Below are 16,101 nucleotides of genomic sequence, written 5' to 3'. Positions count from 1 at the left end.
TTCTCCCTTGGCTCAGGGGCACTTGACTGTTAGCTTCAGCAACTGTGTTATTGAAGTTGCCATATATATATAAAAATTTTGATATAGACTTAATATGGTATTTTTGTGTATCTTTCAACTGATTCTCAAAGAAGTCTGTAACACCCCAAATTAAGAATCTCTGCTCAGCTCACCCACCTGGATGATGTCATCTATCTCCATGCTTGTAAAAACTATCTATATGTTGGTGTTTCCCCACCTGCTTCTCCAGCCCAGGTCTTTCCTAAACTTCAAACATGCTTATTTAACAGCTTGTGATGGCTTAACTTAGATGTCCTATAGGCACCTCAAGCTCAGTATGTTCAAAGTCTAAGTCCAAACTGCACTTGGGGCCATGGCAAGCTCGCACGGTATGTTTGGGCAAATGAGAAAAATATACTTTCCTCAAAACACTTTTGGGTAAAAATTGTAATTGATATACAAAATTCTTATGCCTGTGATATGAATGGCACCCCTTTATTTGTGTACTGTATTAAGGACTGAACAACCCACCCCCCACCCCCACGCATAACAGGGTCGGCTCTTGATGCCCTTGCTGCAAGGATGGCCTCCACCTGCCCAGTGTCCCTCTCCTGCCTCTCCACATCCAGTCAGTCTCCAGGTCCCAGTGACCCACCTCAACGCTGGTTGGAACCTGCTCATTCTCCATCTCCACTGTGGGCGCATTGATCGCGTTGCCTTGTCTCACCTAGATAGCTGCAGTAGCCTCTAGCTTTCCTCTGGTGGTGTTCCCCCATTCTGTTCTTCACAGAGCAACCAGGGTGATCTTTATAGGGGACATCAGTCTTTTGCTTTTTAGACTCCAGTTTCTCCCCATTATCCTCAGAATGACCACCAAGGGCCTTCATGATCTGGCTTTATTAACCTCTCTTCCTGGTCTCCTTTTCCACACACCACAGGTTCTGCAGTTCACAGATGAAGACGATTTCCTCTCCCCTGAGTGTGCTGTGCTCTCTCTTGGCTCCAGGCTGTTGAACATGTTGTTCCCTCCACCTGGAAAGCTTCCGTTTCACTCCCTGGCCCTTTACCTGAGCCTTATTCATGGTTTAAGTTTCAGTGGAAATAGCACAGCTCTCAGGAAGCCTTCTCCAAGTCCCTGGGGCCCAGGAATGATGCTCCTCATCTACGGCCACTTGGTCCCAAGACTTGCCTCTGGTCCAGCGCTCCCATGGGCATGGTCCTCGCCTACGCACAAGGAGACCTGGAGGGCAGGGGCTATGTTTTGCTTTTGTTTTGTCGTCAGTACTGGGTGCCTGGCACATAGAAAGGTGCTTACAAAGGTTTGGAATTGATCAAAATCGGTCGGAGAACTTCATTTTACCCTTGGATTTCCTATGCATATAATTCAACGGGAACCTCCCTATTTTATTGAAAGCATATGACAGACCAAAACGCCACAGATATGAAAGAAAGGTAAGTAATCCATTATTAAAAATAGCTTTTACCTGAGCCTGCTGCTGTGCAAATCCTAAAACAAGGTAGGTTTGTTCTCCTGAGACCGTGGGTTAAAAGGACTGCATCATTGATTGTGGCTTAAAAAGGTTCTCTCATCAAGCAGAGTATGTGTGTCTCTCTCTCCCAGAATTAATTCTCGATATGACTCCAGCTGATGGAAATGCAGCATCTTCAGGAGCCAGACCGCTTCGTTATACTCTTAGGGTTCTGGCTTAGCAACTGCTCATTCCCATTCCTAGATAATAACAGCTAACTCTAAGTCCTGCTTACTATGTGCCAGGCACTGTTCTAAGCACTGCGCATATAATAACGCACTAAACCTTTACAAGAACTTTGTGAGGTAATTACTATTATTAACATTATTATGCCCATTTTATGAGTAAGGAAACAAGCACAGAGAGGTTAAGTAACCTGCCTAACGTTACAACAGATAAAACATGGTAGAGCTGGGATTCAAACCGGGGCAGTCTGGCTTCAGAGTCTGTGCTCTTAATTACTATGCTACATTGCTTCTTAACCCTGAAATCAACACTTGAACTTTAAAAATCAGCTCTAGATGCAACAGCTGATACTGGGTTGAGGATCGCATTGTAGGGGTCACTGTGAACAAGAGACCCTTCCCCCAGGTGACAGCAAATGATGAGGCTAAGGCCAGTGGCTCAACACCTGAGCCCCAAGCCTTGGGGATCCCCTGCCAAGCGCAGTGGTGTGCTAGAGCAGGCTTCTACTGCTTAGGACACAACCACCAATTGTTAACCAGTCAGGAACGCTGCATCCAGTGTTAGACTGTCGATGGCTTGAAATCAGCCACACTAGGAGTATTTACACCACAGAAATTGGCAAACACTACAAATCAGAGACCATATCCCCAAACACTGTCCCTGCTGGAGGATGCTGATGGAGGATTTCAATCATCTTGACTGAAAGAGCCTAGTGTGAGGCTGGAGAATGTTTTTTACTTTCCCAGGGCCTGGCTGAGCTGGCCTGGATTAGATCTATAAGATGTTTTCAATTGCTGGTATCTGCGTGAAGGCTTTCTTTGAAGGCATGGAAAGCCACTCTGCCTAATGAAAGGTGGCCCAGAATGTCAAGGAATCAACATCCCCCGGCTCCCACCAACCCCAGAACCTCTCCACCCAGGGCAGGGAACACGGGTGTTCCTCTGGCCATTAGTGCGGGTCTTCTCAAGGTAGGCCTTTTCTGTGGTCCCCGGAGCTTCCACACAGCCTTCAGCTACAGTCACTCAGAGCAGTAGTTGATGTGGTAACTCAGCCTTTATGTGCTGTCCTCAGTTCACAGGCTCAACTTCCTGTCTTCCTCCTGGTATTTCTTGCACCTCCCAACTAAACTTGTAGTCCAGTTCTTTTCGGAGAGTGCTTTCGGGAACGCCCCAACTAAGAGGGGCTGAATGGGCAGTCCCCAGTGCTTGGTGTGCAAAGGTGGGGAGTCCTGGCCAAAGCGCTGGGCTGCCTCAGCCCTCTCCCAGTGCTAGTCCTGCTCCCTGGCCCTTGCTCTGTATTTTAGAGACTCTTCCATGGCTTTGCTGGCCCTGCTGCCCAGTTTTGTGGTCTGGGCCCTGCTGCCCTCCATGCTCCTGGAGGTGATGGTGCACTGCTGACTGCCCAGCCTGCGGCTCAGGGGCATGCCCATTTCTCCAGGGAAGACCCTGTAGCATCTAAAAGAGTTTCCCTGCATGCAAGGAGGGACATAAGCTCATTATCATCATTCTGACACTAGCTGCCAGGCGTTTCTCTCTAAGCCCAGAGTTGAGATCGTCTGAGTCTCCTTCCAGGAGTGCAACATGAACTTGGCAGAAGGAATCCACAGGTTTGTGTGGGTGTGACAGAACAGACATCACTAGCAGAACGTTTTGGGAAGCAGTCTGTCTAAACTGGACTTTTCCCGGGCCCGGCAGGGAGCAGAGAGCATGAGCCGATACGTTTGATTGTGGCGATCCCCTCTATCCTTTAGATTGCTTCCAACTCAGAGCTAAGGCCTGCGCTTGGCTGGAGGAGTGCTCAGCGCTAACAGCACGTTTTCATTCTCCAGAACAGCCAAGAGGGGAAGTGCGGGAGGAATTGAGGAGTCAGGGCTTCCGAGCCACTCTGACCCAAGAGCCCAGCTGGAGGGACAGGCAGGGGCGTGGCTCCCTCCCAAGCCACTGGAGCTCTACCCGCCCTGTCCTGTATCACTCCCATTTCTCCAGAGCCTGACTTCTAAATGTACATTGTGTATTTTGTTAAGTCCTGTGTTTGTTTTCTGACTTTGGTAAAAAGCTGTAGGTGGGAGCAAAATGATCTGTTGAAGAAATTTAAAAGCAAATTTATTCAAGCGCACAATATGGAGTTATTTCACATCCTGGGACAAAGGAAAAGTGAGCACCAAGAGGGAAACTGACTGTGGCCTGTGGGCAGCAGAAGTTAACACCATATTCACTGTAAGAATTGAACTCACTGCAGTTACCAGGAGTGTTTCATTCCTACCTAACACCTCTGCTAGTGAAATATAGCAGACACAAGTTTAAGCCTGGCACGGGGAGCTTTTCTGAAGACCGTCATGTGTGCTGTGTTTGTCTATGGACAGATGTGTGTTCTCCCTAGACCGTGAGTACCCCACGGCCTCAGGGCCGTCCACTTGGCCCTGAAGGTGCAATTAGCGAGAGCTCAAGGAAGTTGCTTGTGAGGGAAGAGTGACTGCCTGTCTCCTGCTCCCCTTTTCCTCCTTTTACCTCTTAGTAGAGCCCATGCCCCATTTTTATTGTATAACTTAACGGAATGAATCCAATGGTGCTGTTCAGACAGCAGAGCGAGCAGGGGAGGGTGTGGGGCCATCAGAGACTGGGGAGAGGATCTTACCCGGCGGAGTGTCCTAGTTCCCTTCAGGAATCATGCTGTGCAAGCAACCAGCCATTGGCCTCAGACGTGGGCTGGACCGTGAGTCTGTTGAGTCAACTGTGACTAAAAGATATGCTAGTTCTAATTTCCTGTGACTCATTAAGAAAGCCTTATTGGGCAAGCATTGTTTCTGAAGCCAAATCTGTTAGCTCAAGCAGTTTACTCTGCTCATGGGCACGGCTCAAAGAGGTGACTTGGGCCACCAAACATCTCTTTTCAGTCGCAAGTCATTCTGGGGCTACATATTGGAAAATCTGCTCGATTTATCTTTACTGCATCCAAACTGGCTGACATCCTTTACTGACTTCGGACCCTCGAGTGAGTTCCACAAGCATTTGGGAAGGAAGCAGCAGCTGGAGCTGCCCCAGACTGAGGGCGTTGGTCTCCGCTCTCACCTGGCTTGAATCTGGGCAGAGGCACTGCATGGGCTTGAGGTTTTGCTTCAGCTCAAATCCAGAAGGAGCCACCTCACTTTGTACTTAGCAATGATGAAGTCCTTTACTGCGTTCATAAATGTCCCCAGAGGCTATTACTCAAAAGAGTTCAGCTAATAAATATGAAAACCAATAATTATCTTGTTTCAGATTGCTGACTTGTGTAACTGCTCGAAGGGGTCAGAAGTGTGCAGCTTGCTCAACATTGCCCCAGCATCCTGACACTTGTGATTATGGAACTGGGGTGCAGATAGGGGTCAGGGAGCAGAGCGAATGAATTGTGTTTGTGCAATCTCTCTTGTTTTGGGGCCGGTGTTGGTGGGCGAGTGTGTTTGATAGGTTTGGGTTGTGTCACGCGGTCCTGGTAGTTTCATCTTTGGCTCCTCTCTTGGGCGCCCTTTCCTTGCAGGGGTGCTGGGCGTCGACCCAGGTCACAGAGTTGGCGACATCCCTGACGAGCTGCTTTGTGATCTAATCCGGCCTTCAGGAAGCAGGTGGGACTGCAGAAATGCTGTTTTCTCTTCCACTTGGGCTGTCAGCTCCTTAGCCCCTCGGTGCTTTCTCAGCCAGCCGGCCAGATGAAGAAAACAATGTGTCTGAATGTGGGAAGAACACCTGGGGGGGAAGTCCTGGCATCGTGTCCCCTTTCGGTGGTGCTCCTTGAGACAGTTCCCCTGGTGGGGTGGAGTGGGCTCCAGTGCCATGGGCTGCCTCACCCGGGGTGGGAAGGGGCAGTGAGTGCTGTGTGTGATTTAAGAGGTGCTAGGAAGGTCACCTTTCCTCCAGAAATACTCCCCTAACTTGTTCCAGCTACCCAAAAGTCCATAAATAAAGCTTTATTTCCCTTAAACTGTTATTGGGAAATATCCCTGGGCTGGAACATACAGTAAGTCTTAGCACTTATTCTCTATGAGTTTGTTAAGTTAGGGCTATTGAAGTATAATCTACATTCAGCAACACACATTTTTAAGGGGTACAAGACTGAGTTTGGACCAACGTATACAGTCATGAAACCACCTTGTCAATCAAGAGGTAGATGGTTTTCATTACCCCTCGAGTCCCCCATCCCAGCCTCTGACAACCTGATCTGATTTCTGTCCCTTTTGCCTTTTTCAGGGTAATATACATGGAATCAGACAGATGTAATCTTCTGGGACTGCCTCCCTTCACTCACCCCGATGTTTTGGAGGGTCCCTGTGTAGCTGAGCTTGGTGACTTGTGCTTCGGTCTCACTGAGTGACCATCCCTCTGCTGCTTGTTTGTCCCTCAGAGAAGGAGAGCTGCACTGACTGCCTGACCCCCCCATTCAGACTTCACCCAGCTTCCCCGTCTCCCATATCCTCCTACTGGGCCCTGTGTATGTCATAGAGTAAGGTCTCTAAGAGGATACTTGCTCACAAGGGAAAGGGGTGCAAGCATGAACGCCTTCTTGGCTGCCCTGCACCAGGCCTGGGCCAACCTCGCAGGCTGGTGAGGAGGTTACCAACACAGGGACGTGACTCATGTCGGCAAAGTAGGATTTGATTGGAAGGATTTTCCCGGAAAGGAGAAGAGCTGGGGCAGCTCCAGGGGTCCCACAGGAGGAGCGAATGGACTTCTTCATTGGGCACCAGGGACAAATCAACTCAGCTGGTGTTTGGCCCTGAGTCCCACTGCTCCAGAGTGGGAGTCTTGGGGAAGAGAAGGCCTGGCCTGCCTCAGGTGGGAGAGGGTAACCCGCAGAGTGGTACCCTGCAGAGAGAGGCGGCTCCACCAGAGCGGTTAGGTGCTGGGACCAGGGGAAGGGGCAGACGCTGGGGTGGCAGGTCAAAGTTTGACTCCTCCAGAAAAATACCAGCTCCCCCAAATGAGGGTGGGTCTATCTGCAGGGGTCATGTAACCCTGATCATTCATGCTTTTCCTGGGCCTGAGAGTGGATCTGGAATACACTGTATTAAATAATAATATTTATTACTATTTGGGTTGGTATTTTCAGGGCTTTTCTCTAGTTTCTAGATTTGCCCTCCTTTAGTGTTCCCACATTTATTTTATTTTTGTATTTAATGTTAGTATTTTCATGTTATATTTGTACACACACATGCATGATTGTTTCCATGCCTTGAGTCCCTTGGTGCTAGTTGCATTTTTAGGTTATATCAACTCTGCTACCCTGAGAATCACGCTTGGCATCTTCAGACTTTGTTTTTAAACCAACAAATGAAGGACTGATCTGCTCCTCTCATCCCAGGGTCAGAGCACTGGCCTGGGAGCCATCACTGGAGCCAGGAAAGCAGCCCTCGATGCCTTGCTTAGGATGAAACTTCTAGAAAACAGCCCAATCTCCCTCAGCCTTGGTTTCCTGTCTGTGAAATAAGCATGCTGGTGTTCTACACCTAATTCCAAAAGCTGAGATTTTGTGCAAAATTTCAGTTGTTGAAAACACACTGGGGGAAAATGTGATTGGATGTACATGCTGCGATCCTTTAGAATAACAAGTTGTGTGTGTCACTGTACCCTGATGGTCTCCAATATGTTTTGTTGTGTCTCCGAGTATTGTAATTATGTTAATAATGCTATAATAAAACTTATCCATGAAATACACACTTGATTCCCCAGTTGATTGAGTCTAGGGGAAAGAAAGCGCATCCACTTGCGTGGCATCTGTGACATTCTGTGCAGGTTTTCACATGTGAGAGGTGTTCTAGCTCCAGGCCTGTGCTACTGAAGCTGAGACGGATGGCACTTCCCTAAGGTGGCCCAGCTGGGAGAGACAGAGCCAGAATTTAGACTCAGGTCTTCTTGGAGCTTTCATTCCAAGTTCTTTCTCGAAAGGACCACTTCTGTGATTTTGAGCATTACCAGACATTTAACTGCAGTCAGTGCAGCCAACCAAAGGTTGGGAAACTTTTCCACCTTTTCCCTTAATGGTTAGAAATTGGTGATCAGAAACAACAAATACACGTTAAAGATGTTGAATATTTATATCATTTTGGGCTCCAAACAGATGTGATAAAAAGCTCCGTTATGGCAAGTCTTTTAAGTTAAACTTTTCCTGAAGAGAAGGTCCAGGGGTGGTAAGGGAAACGTGGTATTATGTTAATGCTTCTGTTTGGCTGTAGTTCACCAGAAACTTCCAGTTATCTTCCAGTGTGTGTATAAGGTGGCAAAGGACAGGAACATTTGCTTCTAATCCCCCATCCAGCCTACCAGTGCCGAGCAGATGCAGGGCCGAGATGCCGCACAACAGGCAGCGCTCCATCCCCGTGGAATCTTTGCCAGTTTGAAAGAGGACTTTGAATCCGGGGAGAGTTTCATTTTTGTGCTTTTGATGTTGATCTCCTTAGAAGATACTTATTTGAAGAAGATACCAGTTGACAACATTAAGAATTAACAAATTATGTTGTTAACGCATAGCAAAAGTTTAATGGTTTCATTAGAGAACTGTCAAGTCTGTTACTGGAGAGGAATACTGTGGGGATGGAAGCAGGAAATATTTACTGAAGGACTGTTTGGGGTCTAAGTTCTGGAACCCAGGCAAAGCACAGCTACTATAAACTAAAGAATTAAAAAAGTAAAACAGAGAAGCAATATCTTTGTACGTTTGATGCCAACAAAGTCCCTTAGCACCTAAGAAAGTTGTCAGTGATGTGAGTGCGCTGAGTTGGCATTTTTTTAAAAGATAAAAATGGAAGGCGAATTTTTGTAAGAAGTTCTATCTTCTTTCTAACGTGGGAAGGAGGCTGTTTCTGTTGTTTGGGAAAGTGGGAGAGGTACCATCTGGGGCGCACCTACTTGTCAGTGCTTGTCACCAGACTGAGTCACACTCAGTCCTCTGCAGACCCTTCTTTTTCAGCACAGAATTCTGCTTACTGTCCTGGGCAGGGGTATGTGTTCAGCGCTCTGTGGAAGTGAGAGGAAGCAGCGCCCAATTCCACTGTGGCAGCATGAGCACTGCCTGATGCAGTCACCTGAAAGGGTCTCCCAGGTGAGGGCGGACACGGCCTCCTCTAGAAAAGGACAGTTATGGGGATGGGAGGGATTAGTTCTTAGGAAGGAAAGAAACCATTTACAAATCTGGGAAATCTACCCACCATTTAATAAAAGTGAATTGAGACAATGATCTGAATATTTCAACTAAGTTCAGGCCAAAGTATGTTTTGGTCTGAATTATCCAGATAATTGTGTTACAGTGGAGAGAATTCTGAAGGGGGGGAGGGGGAGTGGCGGGCGGGGCTTGGATCTTGGTTTCCATCTGGGTAGGGCATGAAGGAGCATTTAAGCTACTCTCTGGGGCCCTGTTTTCTCATAAGGTTCGGGTCTATCCAAGAAAGTCTGGGGATTTAACTCTCTATTTTGTGCGCGAACATGCATTTCCTGAGGCAGAAAAATGTCAAGTTTGGGAAATTGTGTCACAGTGGAAGCAGAATGGGCATAGGTGATTCTCCTTAGTCACGCTTCCAGCTCCACAAGGTCAACCCTGGGCACCCCAGAGGAATCCATCTTCATCTGCTACGGGAGAGACTTTCTCTGATTTCTTTTTTCTTTGAGAATTCATCTGGGATCAAGGATCTGACTCCCAGTTCTACTCACTGTCCTGGCCCTTCACCACCTGCCGGCCCCATGCTTCCGGGATTCATGAGCCTCATGTTCTACATCAGAAGGGGGTTCACACTGATCAGAATGTCGTGGGTCATTCCCCAGAGAAGTTTTCAGCCTTCCGAGGCGGCGGACTTGATCCCTGGCCGGGGAGGGCCTGGCCGGGCAGCCTGGAGCAGGTTCCGGGCGCTGGAAGCGGAGGCCTAGCTGGAGCAGTTCCCCACGGGTTTGTCCTCAGTGGCCTGAAGGGTTGGTTCTTCCAGGGGCTTGAGGGGAAAGAGGGCTGTAAGCCCCTACTTGCGGCCAGAAGTGGGGGTCTTTGAAAACTGGCCCACGGAGCCCTCGGCCCACGACGTCCCTAGCTCCAGGCAAACCTGACAGGTATCCAAAGGCGTTTTCGAAACTAAACGGCCCCCGCTTCCCCTCCCCCGCAGTCCGCGCCCCCTGCTGAGGCCTAGGGTCAGCTCAGCTCAACAGCCTAGTGTTTGCACAGGTGGGCGGCGGCCCGCTGGCCAGTGGGGGACGGGGCTGGAGATCCGCGCGAGAAGTGCGGTGGGTTAGGGGACGTGGGGCGGGGCTAGGGGGCCGCGAAAGGGGTGTGGTGGGTTGGGGGTGTGGTGGATTGTGGGGGCGGGGCTGGGAGGATCCAGGAGAGCGGAGCGGTGGGTTAAGGGAGGGGCTCCGGGGGCTGGGGAGCCGCGCGAGAGGGGTGCGGTGGGTTAGGGGAGGGGAACCGGGGCTGGAGGGTCGCAAGAGGGGTGCGGTGGGTTAGGGGACGAGGGGCAGGGCTAGGGGGCCGCGAGAGGGGTGCGGTGGTTTGGGGGGAGGTGCTGGGAGGTCCCGCGAGAAGGGTGCGGTGGGTTATGGGAGGGGGCGGGGCTGGGGAACCCTGCGAGAAGCTGCGGTGGGTTAGGGGAGGGGCAGGGGAGGGGCAGGGGAGGGGAAGGAGGAGGGAGAGGGGGAGGGGGCGGGGGCTGGGGGTCCGCGCGAGACAGGTGCGGTGGGTTAGGCGGGGAGTGTGGGCTAGGGGCGGGCAGGCCGGCCGTGGCCGCCCCTGGCCGAGGTGCGGGGGGGCCCGGGCGCCTCTGGGGAATCCAGTTTTCTGGGCGGATGCCAGAAGGGAAGGTCTCAGCGGGGTCCTCCGCCGACGCTGCGGGCGGAGGTCGGGTCCTGCAGGCACCACCGAGCCTCTCCGCGGAAGGCCCGAGTTCCCGCGGAACTGGAGCGTCGCCTGCACTCAGAGCCCACGTGGCCCCTCCCGCTCTCCCAGGAGAACGGGAGCCTGTGCGGTTCCCTGCCCTCTGGCCTCCTCCCGCCGCGCAGAGAGAGGCCGAGACTCCGGGGCTGGGGGTGTGGAGAGGCCGCGGCGGCGGCGGAGCCTGGACCCTCCCTCGTCTCCACGACCCGGGCCGCGAGTGTGATTGTCGTTTGCTTGGTGGGAGAAGGAACTTGGAAGTCGAAGAGGGGCGCAAAGTTCATGCGACTCTGAGAATGCTGTAGCAAACCTTACGGTACCTGGGGAGACGGCGAGGGGACCAGAAGCCAGGGAGAGGACTTCTGTCAACCCAGTCCCAGGCAACCCGACTCCAGAGTGTTCACTAGGAAAGAAAGATTTTTTTTGAGAGGAGGGGGGGGAACAGCTGTGGTTTTAAAAGTGTCACCTTTCCCTTTTCCCCTGCTGTTTCTGTCTTCTTTAACATAAATAAATCAGCCGCGATTTAAAAGCCCCATTTGCAGAACAGTCGTCATGTGTCAAGGTAGGAATGAAAATAATGGCTCTCCCAAACTGATTTAGAAGTAGGTGACACGTGGCCCTCGAAGGCAAGGCACGGAGTCGGAGAGAAATGGTCTACTGGAATCAGAGATGGGAAGCGCCCTATGCTGCTGACTCCTTGCTCTCCTTCAACCTTAGAGTGTGCTTTCAAGACAAAAGCAAAGAACTGAGCCTCTGGGTCCCAGTCATTTGAACCCAGTGAGCCCCTTGTGTCCCCCTCCCAAGTCTGTCCAAGTGTTCTGGTCTAATTATTGGCTTTGTGGGCACAAATTTCCACTTAAATGTCGACCTTTTATCATAATTCAACCCTATTATCATCAGTCTTTATGACTACTAAGTAGATATAACCAAACTCAGTCAAGATTGTTACTTGTTAACTAGACTTGGGGCTTGGCTTTTTCTCCCATACACCCAAAGACAGCATCTTGAAATAAACTCCACTTTGTTTTTTCACCTTGTGGTGTGTAGATCCCAGATCACCCTCTTGTCTTGGATGAGATGCCCAAGAATGACAGGAGCAACAGTAGGGCCTGAATTTCCAGTTTTTGAATTTCTCACTTTGTGATACTCTTTGGAATACTGCAATGCATAATTTGTCCGAACCCCGCTGACTCTGAGTTCACTGAGGAATAGGTGTTCACACTGACTTCTGGCACTTCCTCTCATCAAAACCTTCCATTTTTAATATGGGAAACTGTCTCTGCCCCCTGGGAGGTGGGGTTTTCTCTTTAGATCACACGTGAAATAGGCTGGCAGCCCCACCTCCACACACGCTCCCCTCCCTCCAAAGAGGAGAGCGAGAAAGACTAGGATTGGTTCCTACCCAAATGAACGTTTGGATTCCTGAAAAGGTGGATGTTTGCTTTGACAAAAACACTGACTTTCAAGTTGTTCTTAAAACTGCCCTGAAGAAATCTTTGGTGTGTTAAGACAGTCTCACGCCAGATTGCTTCCCCCTCTTGGAGCCCCGGATCAGAACCAATTTACTTGAAAATGTCAGCTTGACTATAAGCTTGTTAATAACTCAGCTTGTCTGCTAAAGGATTCTTGGGGGAGAGGGGCACGCACCCTGCCGTTTGTTCTGGTAACAAGCCAATTCTTACAGAGGTCGTCGGTTTGAAGTTTAGGCAAGTCCATCTATAGAAGTCCCATCCTGGAGATCTGTACAGCACGTGGCCAGGCGCGGAAACCCGCAGTCCACCTCCGCCTCTATGGGCTTGTTCAGGAAACTATTTTCACCCCCACAGGAAGTTTCTTGAGAGCAAAACCTGAACCCGTTTTTTGGGGGAGAGGGAGGTTGTAAAAACTCTCCATCTCCAACCCATCACCACGAAGTACTAAAGTCAGTTGTGAGTTTTATTAAAAAATAAGCGCTATGCCTGGGTTTCATAAAACTTATACATGAATATGTACACAGACACAAATAAAATAATATTAAAAATAAACATTACACTTGCTTTCATGTGGCAGTGTCCTGGCACCCCACATACATAATGTTAACTTTTCCTTTAAAGAAATGGCTTGGCACAGGGAGACCACCGTTAGAGATCACTGAACCACGAATAAAGGTGTAGCCCGTTGCCTGCAACATTTTCAACCCAGGTTTCAAAAATATATAAATAATTTAATTACAAAACCCAACAATATATGTTTTTTAATTTTTTGGCACAGTGAAGCAATGGTCAATAGCAGAGAAATGACTGAGGGTTCTCTGACACCTCTTACCCTCAGCCATCCCTGTAAATGCCACAGACACACAGGGAGCGGGTCCCAATGAACCCCAAACAGTAGTCATATCGTTTATTATAAAGAATGGTTCCCCGATGTGCTTTTTTCCTTTTTTTTTTTAAGGGACAAATAGGAAGGTGCGACAAAAACTGCAGGAATAAGGGAGAGCTTGGGCAGAAAGAAGAGAGGACAAGTCTTTGTGAGGGGAGGAAGGGACAGGCTTGGTCAGGAAACTAAGACTGATGAAGAACTTTGGTCCTCTGTAAAGTTATAAAGACGAAGGAAAATGTTCTGAACTAAGTTAAAACACCTCTGTGAAAAAGGCTTTCGCTTTAAGGCACGTTTGATGGAGATTTTTCCTTTAAAGTCTCTTTTCCTCTGGATAGAAAGTGCAAAGCCCCGCGCCTGCCCTGCCGCGTCCCCGACGGCGCCCTGCGCGCCGGCTCAGCGGGGCGCTCAGGCCAGGAGCGTCTCCACCGGGTAGCTCACGGGCCGGCCCGGGCCGCAGGTGGCGGCCGCCTGCAGGGCCGCGGGCAGCCGCAGGGGGCAGTACAGGGGCGCGCCGCCGCCGGCCGCCGGGCCCCGGACGGGCTTGGCTGGGGCCGAGGCGGAGAGGGGTGCGAACAGGACGCGCGGCGCGGGCGGGGGCACGGGCGCCGCGGGCGCTGCCTCCGCTCGACGGGCGCCCAGCAGCGCGGGCTCGGCCGCGCCGTACGCGCAGAGGGGCAGCAGGGCGCCGCCGGGCGCGCCGCGGAGAAGCGCGGGGTACGCGGGCGGCGGCGGGCAGGGCGCGGCGCCCCAGGGCATCCGCGCCCCAGCAGCCGCGTCCCCGTCGCGGCGGCTGCGGAAGGGCTTGCTGAGGATGCTGTCGATGGCGAAGGGGCTGGAGAATTTGCCCGCCGGGCTGGCGCGGCCCTCCGGGCGGGCGGGCGAGCGCGCGCCGGGCGAGGACGGGGCGGCGGGCGCGGGCGGCGGCGGCGGCGGCGCGGCGGCCGGGCGGACCACGACCTCCTCGGGCCGAAGCCCCGGGGCGGGGCCCGCTGCCCGGTGACTGAGGCGCTTGCGGCGGCGGCGGAAGACCCCGTCGGCGAACGTGTACTCGCTGTTGGGGTTGAGCATCCAGTAGTTGTCCTTGCCCCAGGGCCGCGAGGGGTCGCGCAGCACCTTCACGAAGCAGTCGTTGAGCGAGAGGTTGTGGCGCACCGAGTTGCGCCAGCCCGTGTAGCTGCCGCGGAAGAAGGGGAACTTGCCCATGAGGTACTCGTTGATCTCGGCCAGCGTCAGGCGCCCGCCCGCCGAGTCGCGGATGGCCATGGCGATGAGCGCGATGTACGAGTACGGGGGCTTGGGCCGCCGCGTGTACGGCTTGCTGCGCGCGCCCTCGCCGCCCCCCGCACTCCCCGCGCCGGGCCCCGCCGCCCCCGCCTCCGCGTCCGCGTCCCCCGCCGCCGCCGCCCGGCCCTGCTCTTCGGCGTCTGGCCCGCCGCCCGAGCGCCGCTCGCCGCCGCCCGCCAGCTCCCTGGCGGTGCCGCCCGCCGCCGGGCTGTTGGCCGCACAGTCCCCGTCTGAGCCCAGGGAGTCGTCTCCGGCCGCCGACAGCGGAGACGGCGCGTCGCTGCCGCCCGCGCCCTCCAGGTCACTACCCGGCTTGTCCCCGTGGGCCGCGCGGGGGCCGCACACCTCCAACTTCATGCCCGCGCACCCTGTCCTCGCCCGGCGCCGTACCCTTTTCCTTCGCGCGGTCTTGGGAAGCTGGTGCCGGTGGCAGGGCTCCTCGTCTTTCTCTCCGGGAGCTCTCGCTCCTTTTGCGAGGACAGTCTCTTTTCCTTAGAAGAGTCCTCTTCCGCTGGAATTTTTCTTTGGAAGAGTTGTGCTTATTGGCCGAACTAGGAGGGGCGGAGAGGGAGGAGTTGGGTGGGTACTCTCTTCAGTTAGAGGTTTAGAGACTGCGGGGTGAATGCGAGCGGAGGTGCGGGTCCACTCTCGAGTTCCCCAGCGCACGGGGCGTGGGATTTCCCGCTGGAGGGAATAAGCGCGTGCATCTGCTCTCCGTTCCAGAGACCAGGAAGGCTTCTTCACTGGAGGCTCCAGGCCCCCGGCGGGCGTCCTCGGGGCACGGAGATCGTGCAGGCTGGTGTGCGTGCCACCCTTGGGGGAGGGTCCGGCGCCTTCAGCCTTGAGCGCCCTCGGAGCCGAGTCTCCGAGGCCGTGGCGTCAGCAGCCGCCTGCCAGCCCCCGGCCTCCGGAGCAGCATCTCCGCGCTGGCGGGCCGCAGCTACGTCTCGCTTCCACCTTCGACCGGCTCAATATAACCCTGCAGCAGCTCCGCGGGGCGGGGCCTGGGCGCCGACGGCAGAGGGGTGGGGGAACGAGGTGGCTCCCCGGCGGGCGCGCACCAGGTTGGGGCCAGCGGCGGCGCGGCCGCAAAGTCGCTCGGCGCAGGTTGTTTGTTTTGGCTCTGCCGGGCCCCGCCCTCCGCCTCTTGCCAATGGGGAGCGTGCGCGCGGGTGGGGGTGTGCGCGTGTCTGAGTGTGCGTGTGTGCCCGCCCCGCCCATCTGCTCCTCAGCTCAGGTGCAGTCCTGTCCGCCCCGAGGGCTCCCTGCGCCCTGGAGCTCACGAAGGCGATTTTGGCGAGTGGGCATGGTGGGGGGACACCTGGAAGGGCCCGGCCCCCGGCAGCAGGGACTTCGCTCAGGCCTGCAGCCCTCCTAAGCTACGCCGGTGTGCGTGTGCTCCTCGGGTGGGGAAAAGGGTGCTACTTCGGAAAGCGACCCGTCTTGTCCCTGACGAGGCGCTGAAGAGCGGAGACTGCGCGGGACCCACTGTGCAGTGACCTCCTGCAGGAGCCACGTGCTGTGCCCCTTCTCATGATTTCCTTTTGAGGACTCTTTGTCTTCTTTCCCTTTTCAATGAATAAAATGCTGGGCTTGAAATTGTATACGCCTTTTTGGATGACCTTGACTCCTGCCCACTGAATGGCCTCCGACTTTCACTTTTCTTTTGTCTCCCTGTACCTTTTTCTTTACCTGGCTGGTGGCTCCTGGGGAAGAGCAGCAGTGTCCCCGTCTTCTCCTGGGGCGGTTGTGTCTGGTGCGGGGTGCCCGGCTCCGCCTGCGCGAGCGCCCCTGCGGGCGCCTCCAGACGAGAACCCGGCGGAGCCGCGCTGTGCGCGGGCCACGACGACGGTCAACAGGAGCGGCG

General features: G+C 53.4%; 1 protein-coding gene and 1 long non-coding RNA gene across 4 annotated transcripts; one reads left to right on the top strand and one right to left on the bottom strand.

The window, feature by feature from the left end:
* Nucleotides 1-938: 938 nt before the first annotated feature.
* LOC139077203 (uncharacterized) lies at nt 939-7,402 on the top strand. 3 transcript variants are annotated; one of them, XR_011529521.1, is made up of 4 exons: nt 939-1,452; nt 3,771-4,097; nt 5,232-5,316; nt 5,939-7,402. It is a non-coding gene; the product is annotated as an uncharacterized lncRNA (long non-coding RNA). The 3 variants fall into 3 exon arrangements; XR_011529520.1 differs by lacking the exon at nt 939-1,452 and having other exon boundaries at nt 3,690-4,097; XR_011529519.1 differs by lacking the exons at nt 939-1,452; nt 3,771-4,097 and having other exon boundaries at nt 4,476-5,316.
* A 5,107-nt stretch (nt 7,403-12,509) lies between these two features.
* Nucleotides 12,510-14,729, bottom strand: FOXQ1 (forkhead box Q1). Its single transcript, XM_070583959.1, has one exon. It carries the CDS (start codon nt 14,589-14,591, stop codon nt 13,356-13,358), a length of 1,236 nt encoding a protein of 411 aa, XP_070440060.1. The 5' UTR covers nt 14,592-14,729; the 3' UTR covers nt 12,510-13,355.
* Nucleotides 14,730-16,101: the final 1,372 nt, after the last annotated feature.

The sequence above is a fragment of the Equus przewalskii genome, chromosome 19 (assembly GCF_037783145.1).
Source record: "Equus przewalskii isolate Varuska chromosome 19, EquPr2, whole genome shotgun sequence".
NCBI lineage: Eukaryota > Metazoa > Chordata > Mammalia > Perissodactyla > Equidae > Equus > Equus przewalskii.
This window is presented reverse-complemented; position numbering and strand designations above follow the sequence as displayed.

Excerpts from the sequence above, each read along its gene's own strand:
- FOXQ1 (XM_070583959.1), bottom strand. The coding sequence starts at position 14,591 with ATGAAGTTGGAGGTGTGCGGCCCCCGCGCGGCCCACGGGGACAAGCCG.